Genomic DNA, 19,560 nt, shown 5'->3' with positions numbered 1-19,560 from the left:
GAAGGCACATACGAGCTTCTGATGCAATGTTGTACCTACCTGTCCTGACTTGGTCATCATGGCTGTGGATAACACCTTACAGGAAACACCTACTCACAGATTAGTCAAACTTGTTACTGCTCTTAGGACCCTTGATAAAGTCTGTCTAGTCAATAGGGTGGAAGAATGAGGGAGGGATAGGAGACAGGGAAGAGAAGATGGCATGGGCGGGAGGCAGAGGGAGAGAGGCAATCGGAAGGTTAGAAGACTTTGAGGGGACAATGTGTCATGTGAATCTCGAAGGGACTAGCATGTACACAGCAGTGTTGTCAAGAGAGGTTTGCCGGGGGCTGCTCAGACACAGATCTTGAGATGTTTACTCCCAAATTTAGCTAGAGGAAAGGCCAGTGGGGCTTGGAGCTGGTGGAACCATTGTTAGAACAAAATCCAAGCTATAATTCAGCTGGGAAAAAAAATCTGGCTTCCTCTCTGCAGATATGAGGCAGCAAGGAGCTGCGGAGGAGCTATTTCCAGGGAAGCTCAGAGATGGGGGCACCTTCGGAGAAGCCTGCAGCTACAACCTAGACCGCATCAGAGCTGGGGCATAACCAGAAGATGACAGCGTTGCGTTCAGAGAACAGTTCAGAGCACAGGAGAAAAGGAAAAAAAAAATGAAAGAGAGGTTAAAAGGTCAAAAGAAAAAAAAGATCGCACCCAGATTAAGAATCAGCGTTTGTAAGCAGGCAGAGAAGACCAAGGAATTTAAGTTAATCACGAAAGCTATTCACAGGCCGTCTACAAAGCTGAGGCGAAAGAGTCAAGTTGGTGAGTCTGTGAAATTAAGGGAGAGAGTTCCACTTTCCGTCTCACGCACTGCAGTTGGAAGCGGGACACGAAAGAGGACGGTTTCCGAGGCAATCACACTGAGCCGCGTGTTGTGACCGAGATAACGGAGATGACCGCAGCTATCGCAGAAGGCTGTGGCTAGCAATTTGGTCCCTGGGTGGTGAACAGCCCCACGTGTCTGCCTTGCGCTTTGCTGATGTGGCCTTAAGCATTCAGAAACTGGGGCCCATGTGGCCTGGCCACCCTGAAGTCCTGCAGACAAGGAGCCAGGGAGCCCATTTTTTGCTGATGGTCACGCATGGCTGGGTGATTTATGGACAAGATCAACCATCACCTCCATATTTGAGAGTCATTAATTAGCAAGAGGGGACTTAGCCCAGAGTCACTCGGCAAACTGGAAGTCTTCAGAATCCTTCTGGTCAGACAATTAGAGTGAGTCTAGCTACCTTCTTCACCTTTAGAATTACTTGCAGGTTTTTCAGTGGGTTGTTTTCTCCCACATGGAGCAGTGTGGGTGTCATCTGGAGATCTTTGCATTAATGTCTGGATGAAGACTCCCATGAAATGAAGACCTGCAAGGAGAGCAGGGGTCAGAGTGTCACCGAGACTTATGGGACACACTTCAGAGATTGATGTCGGAAGCGAGTCCCAGATATATTCTGGAATAGGTGGTTAAAGAGATGTCATTTTGAGCCCTCAGAACGAAAGGTCCCACTGAGGCAGGCGCACACAGGGTATTTCCTCTCTCACAAAGTGAAGGTAGATGTGGCGTTGGATCTGTCTGGAGAGATTCAATAATAGTACTAAAGGGGCTGTGGTTTGGATAAGGTTTGAGTGTGTCCTCAGAGATGTTAGAGGGGTGGTAATGATACCCTGAGGGGGGTAGTAATGAAAGGTCAGTAGGTCATTGGAGGTTGTACCCTTGTTAAGATTGGTCTGGTAGAATGTGCTAGGCCTCCAAGGAGGAAGCTGGTTGTTATAAAAAGAGAAAACCTGACCCCCTCGAGTCTCTAGCCTCCATCCTCACTGTGTGAACCTATCTGGTAGAACTGGCTCTTTTTCCGACTTCCCACCAATTACAAAGTCGCTCTCACAACTATAAGCTCAGCACTCCAGAGGTTGCGGCAGGAGGACTGCTGCAAGTTCAGGGGTTTCAGCCTCTCCGATTGTGAGGTGACTGAATGCACAGAGCATGAGTTTCCGGCTGGCGGGCATGAGGGGACACGTGACTGTAATAGGGTAGAGGCGAGAGGATTGCTGCACACTGAGGGCATCTCAGGCTACATGGTGAGCATGAGTTAGACCCCGGGTCAGCAATAAGAGACTTCATGCAGAATGGCTTAGGCAAGGGCCAGGCAGAAATCGTTAAACCCTGCTCTCCTGGGGCTGCAGTGCACGTGGCCACCATGAAAGCCATATTAGTAAAATCATAGAGCAAGTACCAAGAGATATGGGGCTAGGGTAGGGGGTCAAGGAGGAAGATCTTAAAAAGCCATGAGTGAGATGTAGCATTGGGGGGGGTGAGGAGTGGTGCAGGATGGGGGCGAAGAGGGGGGAGTGGTGCAGGAGGGAGGGAGAAGAGTGGGGAGTGGTGCAGGATGGGGGGAGAAGAGGGAGGAGTGGTGCAGGAGGGAGGGGGTGAAGAAGGGGGAGTGGTGCAGGATGGGGGGAGAAGAAGGGGGAGTGGTGCAGGATGGGGGGAGAAGAGGGGGGAGTGGTGCAGGATGGGAGGAGAAGAGGGGGAGTAGTGCAGGATGGGGGGAGAAGAGGGGGGAGTGGTGCAGGAGGAAGGGGGTGAAGAAGGGGGAGTGGTGCAGGATGGGGGGAGAAGAGGGGGGAGTGGTGCAGGATGGGGAGAGAAGAAGGGGGAGTGGTGCAGGAGGGAGGGGGTGAAGAAGGGGGAGTGGTGCAGGATGGGGGGAGAAGAGGGGGGAGTGGTGCAGGATGGGGGGAGAAGAAGGGGGAGTGGTGCAGGAGGGAGGGGGTGAAGAAGGGGGAGTGGTGCAGGATGGGGGGAGAAGAAGGGGGAGTGGTGCAGGATGGGGGGAGAAGAGGGGGGAGTGGTGCAGGAGGGAGGGGGTGAAGAAGGGGGAGTGGTGCAGGATGGGGGTGAAGAAGGGGGAGTGGTGCAGGATGGGGGGAGAAGAAGGGGAAGTGGTGCAGGATGGGGGGAGAAGAGGGGGGAGTGGTGCAGGATGGGGGGAGAAGAGGGGGGAGTGGTGCAGGAGGGAGGGGGTGAAGAAGGGGGAGTGGTGCAGGATGGGGGGAGAAGAGGGGGGAGTGGTGCAGGATGGGGGGAGAAGAAGGGGGAGTGGTGCAGGAGGGAGGGGGTGAAGAAGGGGGAGTGGTGCAGGATGGGGGGAGAAGAAGGGGGAGTGGTGCAGGATGGGGGGAGAAGAGGGGGGAGTGGTGCAGGAGGGAGGGGGTGAAGAAGGGGGAGTGGTGCAGGATGGGGGTGAAGAAGGGGGAGTGGTGCAGGATGGGGGGAGAAGAAGGGGAAGTGGTGCAGGATGGGGGGAGAAGAGGGGGGAGTGGTGCAGGATGGGGGGAGAAGAGGGGGGAGTGGTGCAGGAGGGAGGGGGTGAAGAAGGGGGAGTGGTGCAGGATGGGGGGAGAAGAGGGGGGAGTGGTGCAGGAGGGAGGGGGTGAAGAAGGGGGAGTGGTGCAGGATGGGGGGAGAAGAAGGGGGAGTGGTGCAGGATGGGGAAAGCAATTAGACGGTCGATTCCAGAAAATGTCGACATCACTCTGAAGGGGCGCACAGTCATTGTGAAGGGCCCTGGAGAATTCCGCAGAGGGACGTCAATCACATCAATGTAGAGCTGAGTCTTCTTGGAAAAAGAAGAGGCTCCTTGTTGACAAATGGTGGGGTAACAGAAAGGAACCGGCCACTGTCAGAAGCATCTGCAGTCATGTTCAGAACATGATCAAGGGTGTTACACTGGGCTTCCGTTACAAGATGAGGTCTGTGGATGCTCACTTCCCCATCAACGTCCTTATTCAGGAGAATGGGTCTTTGGTTCAAATCCGAAATTTCTTAGGTGAAAACACATCCGCAGGGTTCAGATGAGGATGGGTGTTGCTTGTTCTGTCTCTCAAACCCAGAGGAGGAATTAATCCTTGAAGGAAATGATGTTGAGCTTGTTTCAAATTCAGCGGCCCTGATTCAGCAGCCACAGCAGTTAAGAACAAGGAGATCAGAAAGCTTTAGGATGGCGTCTGTGTCCGAGAAGGGAACCATGCAGCAGGCTGACTAGTGAGACCTCAGTTTCCTAGCTCCAGGAACAAGACCCTGATCACAAGTACAATTTGGGGACAATAAAAAACTTAGATATCGGAAGGGAAAAAAAGAAATAATTAAAAAACGAACAAGATGTGCACATACTGGGTGGGAAGACTGTTGCACATTTGTGTTTGTTTATAGTTCTAAATGGAATTGGGTGAAAGTTAGTCAGGTCACACCTGGGTGAGAGCACTCGGCTCCCACCACACCCTGCTGGAGGCACGGGACAAAGAGGAGCAGAGGCAGAAAGCAATAAAGGAGACGCTGCTGTAGGGACTCTGAGAACTAGGGAGCCGTCTCTGCAGGCACATTTTAGACTCAGCCTGGGAAGATCAGCAGGGCTAACTCAGCACAAGATGTCACTAGGAGCTCATGAGCATTTTTAAAATAAAACACACAGCCAACATTCATGCACACGCGGGCGAGCGCACACACACACACACACACACACACACACACACCCATGCACATACACTCATGCTCGGAGTTTCCCCCACTTTCCCCAACAGTCTCACACACACACACACACACACATGCACATATACTCGTGCTCGGAGTTTCCCCTACTTTCCCCAACAGTCTCCCCACTATGTACATCCTCCAAGCGTTATCCCCAAAGACCAGTGGAGGGGGGATAATGGGGTGGGCAGGCAGGTTGGTTAACCACAATGTTCAGAGTGGGCACTGGGTCAGGAGGTGGCCACCAGACAAGCTGGTATCAGGGAATTTGACAGTCACGTGAACCAGCTCCTGCCCGAAACCTAGACAGGTATCAAAGAAGTCCCAGGCCAGGTTCATGCAGGAGAACGGGCATCAGCTGATCTCCCAGGTCTCAACCACACAGGAGCCAGTTCTGTGGGGACACTTCCGAGTCTCCTAGAACAACAGAAGTCTTAAGATGGGAACTGTTGTGCTTGCTCTGCTTGTAAAACAGAACAGCTGGCTGGAGTGAGATAAGGAAATAGCCTCCCAAATGCCCCATCTGCTCCATCCAACACTACCATTTACTTACTGGAGAAAAGCATTCTCCTTGGAGACAGCTGGTCTGGTTTTATTCATGGTTTATGTAAATAAAGAAAAAAAATGTCAACCAACAGCAGTTCATCAAACAGCAGGACTCAGGTGTTTGTACCCCCGGCCCCATGCCCAGTGTCTGGATTTGGAAGTGGTCATTCTGTCCCCAGCAAAGGTCATGGGACACAGCTGTAGGTTTCTTAGGAGCCTCACAATGCCAAACTACACCGTGAGAACTTACTTCCTACACTGACCCTGACATGTATCAACATCTGGATTTAAACAGAACAACATCAGCCCACCACATATATTGCAATAGATGGTTAACAGGTGCTCCTCTGGGCATCTGCAGCCATTTTCTTGTGCAGTCACCTAGTCCACCGTGGGGACTCTGGTAGAAATGACTTCTCCAGATGATCCTAAATGCAGCTTCACTGTAACATGTACTCCCAAATCCCACTTTCTACTTTTTTTTCTTTTTTCTGTATGGAACACTAAATGCCCCCTACCAGCTACCCCTCCGCCCCCCCCCCCCCCGCCTTTCCCCCCACTCTCCTGAGGTTATTTCAGGGTCTTACCAGATCCTGCTGAGAGTGAATACAGTCTTAAGGTAGAGTGTGGTTCCCTATGGTTTGTTGTGTTACTTTGTTTCTCTCTGAATTTTGCTAACTGCTCCACTAGTAATGCCCAAGGTTGCATCCATTTCTTTTGCAACTCCATTTTCCCCAGTTTGTGTTAAATTTCTAAAATGTACAGTCTTCTACGGGAAAAAATTATCTCCACTGCCACTCGAGCAACTTGGATTCATCCCACACAGCTGGTTTGAGGGTTGTGTTTGTTTGTTTGTTTGCTTTTCCTAATCGTGAAGTTAGGAATGTGTTTTTGTAATGGGTGGTGATAGTGGAGACTCAGTTTGTCAAAATATTGAAAACAGCTGTCTGGAGAGTGCTTCCCCCTACGTGGTCATCCATATTGTCTTCCTCAAGGCTCAAGGGACGTGTGGAAGGTGGGGGTGCAGGGTAGGATAATGGGAGCACTTGAGGATGGGAAGGATGTGACAAGACTGTTGCAATCATGAGTACACAGCAGTGTAGGTACCTGCACAAAACCTACGTGAGAAGGGGCCAGTCTTCAGTTCATCACCTATGGGGACAGGGCTTGAGAGGGCTAATCCCTCCCTGAGCAGCTCATAGTTTCTGGGGAGGGAAGTCCTTTTCTTCAGTGGTGTAGCCATATCCCTGTGAATAACCTCCTCCCTGTGGTTATATACGAGTCTTAGGTTTTATGTTGCTCTGATGAAACATCATGACCAAAAAGCAAGTAGGGAAGAAAAGCATTTCTCTTGGTGTATATTTCTGCATTGCTGTTCCTTACCAAAGAAAGTCAGGACAGGAACTCAAGCAGGGCAGGAACCTGGAGGCAGAACCTGATGAAGAGGCCATAGAGGGGTGCTGCTGACTGGCTTGCTCCCCATGGCTTGCTCAACTTGCTTTCATATAGAACCCAGAACTACCAGCCCAGGGATGGTACCATTCACACTGGGCTGGGCCCCCCACCTTTGATCACTAATTGAGAAAATGCATTACAGCTGGATCTCATGGAGGCATTTCCTCAACTGAGGCTCCTTCCTTTCTGAAAGACTCCAGGTTTTGCCAGGTTGACACACATACCAGCCAGTATAACAAGCTACCCCCTCAGTAGGTCATCCACAAAATAGGATTGAAAGTAGCAGGGAAAGTCACTGAAAAGAAGGAACCGACACCAGAGAATCAAACAACCCTATTAAAAAATGGGGTACAGAGCTAAACAAAAAGTTCTCAATTGAGGAATATTGAATGGCTGAGAAACATCTAAGGAAGTGCTCGACATCCTTAGCCATCAGGGAAATACAAATCAAAACAACCCTGAGATTCCACCTCACACCAGTCAGATTGGCCAAGATCCAAAACTCAGATGACAGCAGATGCTGGCGAGGTTGCAGAGAAAGAGGAACACTTCTCCACTGTTGGTGGGGTTGTAAACTGATACAACCACTCTGGAAATCAGTCTGGAGATTCCTCAGAAAATTGGACATAGTACTACCTGAAGATCCAGCTATTCCACTTCTGGGCATATACCCCAGAGACACTCCAATATACAACAAAGACGCATGCACCACAAAATTCATAGCAGCTCTATTTATAATAGCCAGAAGCTAGAAAGAACCCAGATGTCCTTCAGTAGATGAATGGATACAAAAATTGTGGTACATTTGCACAATGGAGTACTACTGCGCTATCAGAAACAATGACTTAACGAAATTCTTAAGAAAATGGATGCATCTAGAGAATATCATTCTGAGTGAGATAACTCAGTCACAAAAGAACAGACATAATATGCAGTCACTGATAATGGGATACTAACCCCAGAAAGCTCTGAACACCCCAGAAACAACTCACAGACTGTGTGAAGTTCAAGAAAAAAAAGAAAAAGAAAAGAAAAAGCCATTGTGCTCAATCCTTACACACCAAGAAAACTTTGACTAATTCTGGGTTACATCCTGTTTTACATGTACTTTATGCTCATTGTAATTAGTAAGACCTCAATGCACACTATCAAACCTTTGGGGGAAAAAAAAAGTCAAGCACTGACAAAAATGTATTCGTATACTTTTATGCAAAAATGCTTAAAATTTGTTCATTTATTTTTGTTTTTTAAAATAAAGTTGTTAAAAAAAGAAGGGGCATTCTTAAATATAAGCGGTACTTGAAAATTAGAAAGAATAACATTTATAAGGTAATGGAAAGTCACCAGGAGATAAATCAAACATTTATGTGAAAAGGAGGATACTCTAGTTAATTAATGGTGAAATTTAAGTAGCTGCAACATACTACTAACTACTAATTTTTGACTGTAGCCATTTCTGAGCATGTAGTAAATTACCCAGAGCATAATCTTTAAATATTAAACATTTATGTCCTCATAAAAAAAGAAGGAACCTAGGGGTATTGTGGCTTGAATGAGATGCTCTTGGGTATTTGAAGTTTGGTGGGCTGGTTGTGTTGTTTGGGGAGGCTTAAAAGGCAGGGCCTTGCTGTAGGAGGTGTGGCCTTGTTCTAGGAGGTGTGGCCTTGTCCTAGGAGGTGTGGCCTTGTTCTAGGAGGTGTGGCCTTGTTGTAGGAGGTGTGGCCTTGTTGTAGGAGGGAGGCATGTTACTGGAGGTGGGCTTTGACACTGATGCTATTTCTAGTTTGTTCTCTCTTGTGAACCCTCTGATTCCTACTCTATTGGTCTTAGCATTTCTATTGCTATGATGGGAAGAGCTAATATAGTCAAAATACATTATGCCCAAAATACATTACAAAGGAAAAAGAAAGGGAGAACTAGAAATCATGTCATGTGCTGACAAGTACTATACAAGGTCAAGGGACAAGAACTCAGACTGGGGATGGATGTATGACCACTTTTCTCTCTCCTCAGCCACCAAACTCCCAGTAGGAATCCTTCCAGACCCTTCCATCTCTCACATGCCGCTGACAGAAGTCTTTGTCTAGGTTTCCACTGCTACTTTGGCTCAGGTTCTAATAGGAAACCCTGACAATCTTCACATAGGACAAGTCCTGTCAGATACTCAAAGGTTACCATGTTCTTAAAAATTCTAACACTTTCAAGCTGAAGTCCAATCCTGTTGTCCTAGTCAGGGTTTCTAGTCCTGCACTAACATCATGACCAAGAAGCAGGTTGGGGAGGAAAGGGTTGATTCAGTTTACACTTCCACATTGTTGTTCATCACAAAGGAAGTCAGCACTGGAACCCAAGCAGGTCAGGAAGCAGGAGCTGATGCAGAGGCCATGGAGGGATGTCACTTACTGGCTTGTTTCCCCCAGCTTGTTCAGCCCGCTTTCTTATAGAACCCAGGTCTACCAGCCCAGGGATGGCACCACCCACAATGAGCTGGGCCCTCCCCCCTTGATCACTAGTTGAGAAACTGCCTTACAGCTGGATCTCATGGAGGCATTTCCCCAACTGAGGCTCCTTTCTCTGTGATAACTCCAGCTTGTGTCAAGTTGACACAAAACCACCCAGTATACCCCGTCCTATAGTTTAAAGGGCTCAGCAATTCCCTCTTTGCCTATGTCTGCAGCCAGTCTTCATCCCGTGGGTGTGTTCTGTCTGGCCTGCTCCCTGGTGCATGGGCTCTTTTCTGCTCCAGGCCTTTGCTTGCAGGTGCCAGCTGCATGCTAGCCACACACTAACTCACCACCAATCTGGAAATAAACAACACTCCCTGTCTAAGTCCAGGGAGCCTAAGTCTTCAGCATTCTGCCCCAAGCCACGCAGTTAATAAGTTGTGGATCTGGGTAGGTTCTTTAGCCTGTGAACTTGGGTAGGTTCTCTCTTGCCCTCCCTTGGCAGACATCTGCCATCTTGTCAGACAATTTCAGCATCACCTCTTCTGGGAATTCTGTGTCCCTTGTCCTCAGTCATCATATAGCTCTAAGCATGATTGGTTGATATTTGCTTAATATCTGCCTCACTGTCAGCTACCTATCCTCAGACAGGCTCATGTCCTGTTTCCCCATCAAGACTAAGAGTATATATTCTATGACAGAAATCTAGGGATTGCTTTGATGACAGGACACATCGATGAATCAACGAATTGAAGCCTAAAAGATCTCTTTGCAACAGTAGAATGGCAGGTAACATAGTCACTTGCCAACTGTCAACCTTTGGAAATCAAATTAGCTGATAATACAAAAAAAAAAAAAAAAATCTAACAAAGACTTAATTGTAGACCAGCTGGCTAATTACCGCTAGGTCATTTAAGGATGGTGTGGTTTTCAGCATTGGGCATTATTTTAAAAGACACAAGTCTAAGAAGGAACGAATGCAATTTTCTTGGTAAATGTCCTTTGCAGAGACCGAGGAGAGGATTTGGCTGTAATATGCTTGCTGTGAAAGAGTGAGGACCAGAGCTCAAGTATGGAATGAGGTAGTATGCACAGTCAGAGGCAAGAGGATCCTGAGGACTTGCTGTTGACCTCTGACACTCACACACATCTGCATGCATGTGCATCTACACACCACATGCATGAGCATGCACACACATACTGGCACATTCATAATATTTTCTAGTGTTGCCTCTGACCTAGCTTCCCTTTATGATATAACTTCGTCTGTGGTGGGTTAGGTGGCAGGGTTGTGAACACTTAGTAGGAATGGCTGTGTTACTCACAGGGAGTAAAGGGACCCTGGGAAAGTTGAATATGAGCTTTCTTTACACAAAACATTGTGTGTAAGATGTGTGTTAAGCCTCAGGGGGAAGGAGACAGCGAAGTTCTGCCCAGATGATACCTGAACCCAAAAAGACCCAGTTATATTCTTGTTTACTCTACTTTCGGAGTTCTGTGTTCTCTGTACTGTCCTTACTAAAAACCTCTGCTGAGTAGGTGACAAACACCCTTCCCCAGAGCTAACTTTCAGACATAATACAGTCTCTGCAGGCACGACTTTCAGATGTGGCCCAGCCAATCAAAAACTATTTCCCCAACCCCTTCTTTTCCAACTCTCATTCAACTCCAAGCTTCTAACTACCAGGAGCTAGACAACCCAACAACCTATGGGAGAGCTTGCTAAAATCTTTCAAACTAGTTGATACAAAATCTGCGGGAGCCCATGGCTCTGTCCAGCACACTTCTTTCCTGAAAAGTCACAAGTCCCGGCTTCTCTTTTCTGCCTGCTCATCAGCCTCATCTTTCCAATAGGACCTTGCAGGAATGCTTGCCTCCTGCTTTCTTGGGGTTTATGATTGCAGAAATTCTTTTCACTACAAGTTAGAATAGAGTTTTGGAAGGGAGAGAGGAAAGAGGGGAGAGAGAGAGAGAGAGAGAGAGAGAGAAAGAGAGAGAGAGAGAAAGGAGAGAGAGAAGAGAGAGGGGGGGGAGAGAGAGAGAGAAAGGAGAGAGAGAGAGAGAGAGAGAGAGAGAGAGAGAGAGAGAGAGAGAGAGAAAGGAGAGAGAGAGAAAGAGAGAGAGAGAGAAAGGAGAGAGAGAGGAGAGAGAGGGGAGAGAGAGAGAGAGAAAAAGAGAGAGAGAGAGAGAAAGGAGAGAGAGAGAGAGAAAGGAGAGAGAGAGGAGAGAGAGGGGAGAGAGAGAGAGACAGAGAGAGAGAAAGGAGAGAGAGAGGAGAGAGAGAGAGAAAGAGAGAGAGAGAGAAAGGAGAGAGAGAGAGGAGAGAGAGAGGGAGAGAGAGAGAGAGAGAGAGAGAGAGAGAGAGAGAGAGAGAGAGAGAGAGAGCGGGGCGAGATGGAGGATGAAGATGATCCACTTTTTCGTGGTTCTGCATAGTTATAGTTATGAATATCTTATAAGGGATGGATTATTATAGGGCACTTTTGTCTTATCTAGATTATATAATATTAATTGGCTCTGAGTTTATTGTGTGGATGTTTTGTGTAAATCTGCTGAGATAATCTGAGATAAGGCCATTGCTAAATTACAAGTTTCTGGAGTGTTGAATTTGTCGGGCTGGTGGGAGTGTGGGCAGAGTTGCAGCCGGCCCTCTAACAATAGGGATGGTTGCTGGCACTAGAGAGCCCAGTCCCTGAGACCAGAGAGCCAGGAGGGCATCTGCAGGAGGGCAGGAGATAAATATATCCTGTTAATGTCATATGATGCTTATCATAGCAAGAGTTTATTCTTCCATTTTGATATTTACCACAGCACCAGAACATTTAAAAACGCATTGTACAACTGTGCTGTGTCATAGGAATCCTTGCCTCAGTCTCCCCCAGAAAGATGTACAGCAGGAACCTGAGGCACGCTACTGTGTGGCTTTGAGGTCCAAAAAGCAGCCACTAAGGCCTTGGTTGGAAACCCCTTCTTACAGTTGACATGTTTCAAAGATGAGAACGATATTCATAATCTTATGGAGAACCCACTTTGTGTCAGGCAGGATAATAGCATGCGTTGCCTGTGTTACACTAAGCAATTGCCGTGATAACAATATTGAAGGCTGGGAAGATGGTCCAGTGACTAAAAGTGCTTACTGTTTAAGTGTGAGTTTGATTCCCCAGAACCTATATAGAAGTCAGATGTATTGTTCCTGTGTCTATAACCCCGACACCCCTATGAGGCACTGGGAAGCAGAGACAGCAGGTTCTCCAGAAGCCCAGGGGCAAGGTTGCCTGGCATATGCAGCAAAAAAAAACACAAGAGCTTTTTCTCAAGGCAGAAGCGAGGGTTGACATGTGAGGCTATCCTTTGCCCGCCACATGCATGTCATGGAACATGCATGCCTGCACTCACACACAAGCATGTCTACACACACGAAAACTGCTGCCTCGGGAAGAGTCAGACCTCTGCTAAGTGTGAAGATGTCTGGGATTCTAGATACAAGCTCTTAATGGGGGTTTTCTAAAATGTTTAATATGTAAGAGGGTCCTAGAGATCTTTTAGATGGAGACCCAAGATTGTGTGTTTCTAGAAAGTTCCCATGGGATGTAGGTGTTGTTTATCCATGGCTCATGGTCAATAAAACACTGTGTTTTGAAATCCTATCATAAACACACACGACAAACAACATGTTCTGCTTCCTAAGCATGTCCGTGGGAGCCTAGCCACACGAACAGAGGTTCCTGCTACACAGATTACGTGTTAGACATTTCACGCAGTATTCATGCGTGTATTTTTCCTGCTTCTCCGCTGTAGTAGAAACAAAGGGAAAGCGGCCAGTCCTGCCTGCCACAGCCTGGTGTCCGCAGGGAACTTAAAGCTTCTTTAGAGATAAGAGTCAATACTGAAATCTGAGAATGCGCATAGCCCTTATATAAAAATGGCAGAGTATTGGCATCTGACATATATGCATCTTCCTATGAGCTTCAAATCACCTGTAAATGATAATACTGACATGGAAATAGTTTTTCACAGTCACTGAATTTTTGTTTATGAAGTGTTCGTATGTGCATATGTGTCTGGATTCTTTGTATCCTCATTCCTTCCCTTCCAAGTCCTCCCATATCCCCACTGCCTCCTAACTGTATGTGTTTGCAGGCTCTCTCTGTGTGTCTCTGCTTCTGTCTGTCTGTCTCTTTCTCTCTCGGCCTTTTTTTGTTTCTCACTCTCTATGTGTGTCTCTCTGTATCTCAGTCTCTCCCCCCTCGCCCTCCTTCTCCCTCTCTCTCTAAATCTAATAATACCTACCGAGTCCATTTAGTGCTGAATGTTCTTGGGTGTGAACATCGACTGGAACATGTGCAGCTGCTCAGGCCTTTGTCCCTGAAGAAAACTCATCATCCCTTTCATAGCAGCCATCGATACCGATAGATCCTCAGACAGGGGTGGGGCCTCCTGAGTCCTCCCCATCCTCAGACAGGGGTGGGGCCTCCTGAGTCCTCCCCATCCTCAGACAGGGGTGGGACCTCCTAGTCCTCCCCATCCTCAGACAGGGGTGAGGTCTCCAGAGTCCTCCCCATCCTCAGACAGGGGTGAGGTCTCCTGAGTCCTCCCCATCCTCAGACAGGGGTGGGGCCTCCTGAGTCCTCCCCATCCTCAGACAGGGGTGGGGCTTCTGGAGTCTTCCCCATCCTCAGACAGGGGTGGGGCCTCCAGAGTCCTCCCCATCCTCAGACAGGGGTGGGGCCTCCTAGTCCTCCCCATCCTCAGACAGGGGTGAGGTCTCCTGAGTCCTCCCCATCCTCAGACAGGGGTGAGGTCTCCTGAGTCCTCCCCATCCTCAGACAGGGGTGAGGTCTCCTGAGTCCTCCCCATCCATGCTGGGATTTTGACAGCATTGATTCTTGCATGTGGTTCCAGCCTTTGTGCAATCATGTGTGCGCTAAGCTGTCATGTCCAGGACAAATTGTTTCAATACAGAGACCCACTTCTTCAGTCTCCTGCGATCCTCCATTGCCTCTTCTGCCATCACCCCAAGTCTTGAGGTAGCAAGAGTGATAGAGAGGTCCTTTTCGGAGCTGAGCACTTAACAGTCTCTTGTTCTTTCTACACTATCCTACTGTTGACCTCTGAGTTACTTACCACCTCCTACAAACAACAACAACAAAAACAACGAAACACTTCCCCCGTGAGAACTGAGGGAAGCATCGATCTGTGGCTATAAAGAACTAACACTTTGAGACATTACCTCACTCTGTAACCTAAGACGACCTTCAGTGCACAACAACCTTCCTGCCTCAGCCCCCTGAGAGCTAGGATTACAGGCATGAGCCACCGTACCTGACTACTTTATGTGCTCGGGCAGAAACACCGGAAGCCAAGACTCTTCAGATTATCTCTTAGGCAAAGCTTAGGCAGCAGGTTTTGGATGCATTGTTTTCATTATCAGGATGATCAAGTTAAAATATAAACTTTTAGGGGGCAGTGAGGATGTCTTGGTAGGTCAAGTTGTTTACCATAGAAGTCTGACAACCTAAGTTGGGTTCCTAAAACCAAAATAAAAGAGAAAGAAGCGAAGTGACTCCATAAAGATTTCTGTGACCTCCACACATATGCTTTGGCATGTGCATACCTATATACACATGTACACACAATAATAATAATAGTAATAATAATAGCTTAATTTTAAAAAAGTTAAGTTCAAAGAGTACATTATTATTTGGATCCCTGTAACCCCATAACATTCCTAGCTACATGTTTTCTAAGACGCACTGGGAAACAGGCAGTGAGGTCACATGGGCATATCTCTCATGTTTTTTTTTAAGGTACTTGGAGCCAAGGTAAGAGCATGCATTTTTCTCAATAGCTGAGTTTCATTTAAGGGTATAGAATAAGGCCCAATAAGATGAAATATTTGTGTGTGTGTGTGTGTGTGTGTGTGTGTGTGTGTGTGTGTGTGTGTATGCTGAGAAGCGTGGCGAATGACCATGGTGGTGTGCAGAGCAAAGGGTCAAAACCCTTCCTTCAGTTTCCCTCGCTGGTTCAAGGGAACTTTTCTACAGAGGAGACAATAACACTGGAATATCTCAAAATAATCACTGGGAGACTATAGGGATTCTTCTAGGAAAGCACAGGCTGCCCAAGGGCTTGCCTAGGCTAGCCACTCTTGGGCATACTGTGGGCTTGTAGCAAGGTATCTCTTGGCTTTACTGAAGTAACCTTTCTTTACTCCTTGGTACACAGCATGGACTAATGACCCCCAAACCTGACACAAAGCCTTGTAAAATATTATTCTTTAATAACTTCTAGTTACATTTTTCTTTATTTTTAACTGAAGCCAAGCTTGTGGCTTAGTTGTGAAAAGTCTGTATCTTGACAAGTCTCGGAGAGAGCTTTAACACTCTGAGCCTACATCACACAGTGCATTTACAGAAATGTATACTCTTCAGCAACGGAGGGTAGATGGAGATTAGATCTCAAAAGCGAACAAATGTCTTTAAAGCCAACAAAACTGTCCTCATGAAGATCCAGAGTTTGGAGGAGGAAAGATTACTCACAAATGGAAATCAAACAGAGAAAGCCAAGAGGACCATTCCCAGCACTTCCTTTCAATAGACTAACTTCTAAGGCACTGTTATTTTATCACCAAACATGGCTATAAAAAAGAAAACCTGGAGACTACCATGACGTTGAATTAGTTCCTTCATTCAGAGTTTTCCTTCAAGAGGGGAAACTCTAAATCAATAAAAGATCTTTCAACCCAGGATAAAACACCCATGAAAATTTCTCTGTGACTCACTGAATATGAAAATGAGGTCTTAAGCCAATGCACTTCCTACACCTTGCACTGGGGTCTGTTCCTGGCATAGCCAGGTCTTTAAGACCCCAAGGTTGTTCTTGGTTCTCCTTTATCCAAATCAACAATTTTAATTTATTCTTAATTCTTTTAGCCAGTAGAAAGCCCATTTATCATAGGCAAAACTCGGCGCATTTAACACCCTCGGAGTGAGCAGCCACCTGCCAACAGCTTGTTGCGGTAGCCCAGGCAGGGAAGGTAACATTTTGCTCCAGCTTCAGACACAGCCCTCATATTTACCTTCTACTTTGAAGATAGTGAAATGTGGCCGGCAGTGGAAGGAGCCCAGGGCGTTACCTGCGCAGTTCATCCACAGACCCTGGTAAACCCAGGTGGCGGTTATCACAGAAGAGGCTCGGGTGGTCACTTTCCATTCATTGGATGTGGTGGCGGCGACAAGAGCACCAAACCCTCCAACACCACACACTAGAGCTGAGATCTGCGCCCTGGACATGTTGCTCAGCCTTGCCCGCTGTCACAGTCCACGCAGAACGTTTTGGTGGCCTAGGCATGCAGCCAGTGGACAGAACTCCCACAAGTGTTACAGCCAGCCCATGAGGGTGGGTGACAATTCTTCATCCTCTCATGGCTTGAAGTACAGAAATTTAGGATAAAGTATATCGAACTAAGAGCATCTTGGGGATAGCCCAGAATAACCTTTCTAATTCCCTATTGAGACACCAAAACTTTGCAGAGGAATTTTGAAGGTGTTGGTACTGCAGATATTTTTTTTGTTAGCACCATAGTTAATGCTTAATTTTCTGTTAGCTTGAAGGTTAGCGAACCATGCAGTGATCAGATATTACAAAGTACGGATTATACAGTAACATTTAAAGGCTCCTTATTTGACCAGTTTCTTTATGTTTACATGTTGTTGAGGCTTAGCATAGATGGAGTCATGTTCCTGTAACCTCTTTAATCAGTATCGTGTGTATGGGTTTATCTGTGGCCATGAGTGTAGCTAACCTATCTATCAGCTGGATAGATTATTTTAGTAAATGCCTACACCACAGTTCTCCCACTTTCTTTGAGATGAATGTTGCTCCCCTTTTCTCCTCAGTAACAAGTAGCCTCGGTTAAACACGTCTGTGAATTTTCTCTTGTGGCCCCGAGAGAGGGTCCTCAGGGTGTGGTTTTGCCACTGGAAACACATGTTCACTGATGATTCTGAATTACCTTCCTGTGACATCATCAGGAGTGAGATCTCATTGTTCCCCTTCCTAACACTTGGTGTTTGTGGAGCTAACAGCATTTTAAAATTCTAGCCAACTTGACGACAGTTTCAAAGATTATATTATGATCTCGAATTTGTGTCTGTCGTTATCACTGAGGCTGGAGTGTCTGTTTTGTGTAGTCACTGATAAACCGTGGTTTTTATCTGTCATGAAAAGAGGCATTTTTGCTTGCTAATCTGGTGCATCGGTTAAGTTGTTCAATTTATTATTAATTTTGTAAACTTGGGATAATAATCTTTTAATGTGGTGCTGTACATTTCTTTGTGGTTTGTGGATTATCTTTAGGTGGCCATTTAAGAAAATATTTACTTTTAAAGTCTCTCTGGGGAAGGCACATGTGTGCTACACGTGGGGCTCAGAGGACGGTTCTAGTAATGGTCTTCATTTTCTACTTCGTAGGAGAAATTTCTACAGAATTTTCCAGACTAGCTTCCTGTGAGCTCACGGGATTCTCCTGTCTCTGCCTGTGAGCTCACAGGAATCTCCTGTCTCTGTCCCCTTACTCCATACTTTTAAAGTTCTAGTTTTCACATCTCCACTCTTAAACAATCCAGAGTTGTTTCCTGTCTTGTGATTTGTAATGTATTTTACTTCTGGATAATGAAAGGAGAATTCTAAAGCTTTTATCAGGTCGGCCTTGATTCACTGTGGATTCGAAACATTACCTCTGTCATATCTCCTTCAACATTTGTATGACCTGTTTCTGTAGTCATCTCTTTCCTCTTCTCTGTTCATTCTACATCATTCAATACGCTTCCTTGAATATGCAAATTTTATAGATATACTTAAAAGTTTTTGTGAACATCTTAGTTTGCTTTTTTTCAGATGTTCTTTGCTATTTTTTTACTTAAAATGAATGTATTAAGCTATGCGTGTACACATGCTGGAATGCTTATTGATCCTTAATTTTCTCTTCTGCATCTATTCGTCCATGCGAAGAAAATACTACAAAATTGGGTCTCCTTTCATAAACAATGTGTATAACGCTATGCATATGTTCATATACTTATCCATCTTGCTTCTTTAAAGATGTGTTATTGTTCATTGTGTGTGTGCATATTAATGTATGTGTGTCCATGTCACTGCCTGTGAACAGAGGTCAGAGGACAACTTTCTGGAAGTCAGTTCTTTTCTTCTGCCTTGTTTTTCAGAGTCTCTCAGCTCTTATTTCTGTTGCTTTGTTGACAGAAGCTCATTTTTACCTTATTATTCTATTTGTGCATATATGTGTATATACATGTATGTATGTGTGTATATATACATATGAACATATATATTATATATAATGTCATACATATTGTTTATGGAAAGGAGATCCAATTTTGCGTATGTGTGTACATACATGTATATATGTATGCATATGTGTATGTGTGTATACTTGTATGTATGTATGTGCCTGTGTATGTATGTACATGCATGCATGCATACTTGTATATCTGTGTACATGTGTGTACTTATATGTATGTGTGTGCCTGTGTATGTATGTACATGTATATCTGTGTGTGCTTGTATGGTATGTATGTACATGTGTGTATGTGTACATGTATGTGTATACATGTATATGTGTACATATATGTGTGTATGTGTATGCATGCATGTGTATCTCTGTGTGTGTACTTGTATGTATGTGTATGTGCATGTGCCTGTGTGTGTATGTGTGTACATGCTTGCTACTTAGTGCATGTTCACAGGTATACACATGCATATAGAGGTCAGAGAACAACTTTTAGGTGCTGGTACTCTAGGGATCCAGCTAGATAATGAGGCCCAGATGTATGGGCATCTGCCTGAGTTGTCTTCACAGCCCTTATTTCTTATGTTTTTTAAATTGGAGATCTTTTTATTAACACTTCTATTTGAATTAATCAGAAGTTACCTAGTACTTGAATGGTCTTAATGGTAAGACATTTTTAATGCACTTTGCTTAATATGTATAATTAATTTATGTCATCATTCACCTTTTGAAAAGGACCTTGAAAAGCTTAAACATTAATAATACCACCATATATGTTATTACTTGATTTCTATCTTGTTTGACTTTTAGCCACAGGAATTGGAATTTTAGCTTCACAAATGTCAACCTGCAATACTGCTGCTGCCCTGTGAACCCGCAACGCTGCCCCGTGAACCCTCAACACTGCCCCGCGAACCCACAACGCTGCCCCATGAACCCGCCGTGAACCCGCAATGCTGCCGCCGCCCTGTTTACTTTTTTCTCTCTTTATCTCCCCCTACCTTTCCCCATCCACACACCGTGGTTTAATTTTCCTTCTTCCAAAAGCCCTTTCCTTTAGTGAGGAGCCTTTGGTAGGTACGGTTCTTAGTTTCTGTCTGTTTAACAACACCTTTATTATGTTTATTTTATACATACCTTTTCCGAGTACGAACAAAATTCTCTTTCTACCGAAACTGGACTCAGACTCCTCTGCGCTCCTTTTAACTACGCTTCAGCTTTGAACTCTCGCACTTACCTGT

At 45.9% G+C, this 19,560-nt stretch overlaps 1 protein-coding gene across 4 annotated transcripts in view; it reads right to left on the bottom strand.

Moving 5' to 3' along the window:
- CLDN10 (claudin 10) overlaps window positions 1-16,304 on the bottom strand; it is a gene marked incomplete at both ends in the record, with an annotated part of 80,893 nt that extends 64,589 nt beyond the window's left edge. For 2 of the 4 annotated variants that reach the window (XM_080917388.1, XM_080917391.1), the window contains one exon: window positions 16,091-16,304. In XM_080917388.1, the coding sequence (XP_080773514.1) occupies window positions 16,091-16,304 (214 nt within the window). The remainder of the gene's footprint in view (window positions 1-16,090) is intronic. The other 2 variants (XM_080917389.1, XM_080917392.1) reach the window with 1 other exon arrangement.
- Window positions 16,305-19,560: the final 3,256 nt, after the last annotated feature.

This window comes from Micromys minutus (genome assembly GCF_963924665.1).
Source record: "Micromys minutus genome assembly, chromosome: 5".
Lineage (NCBI taxonomy): Eukaryota > Metazoa > Chordata > Mammalia > Rodentia > Muridae > Micromys > Micromys minutus.
This window is presented reverse-complemented; position numbering and strand designations above follow the sequence as displayed.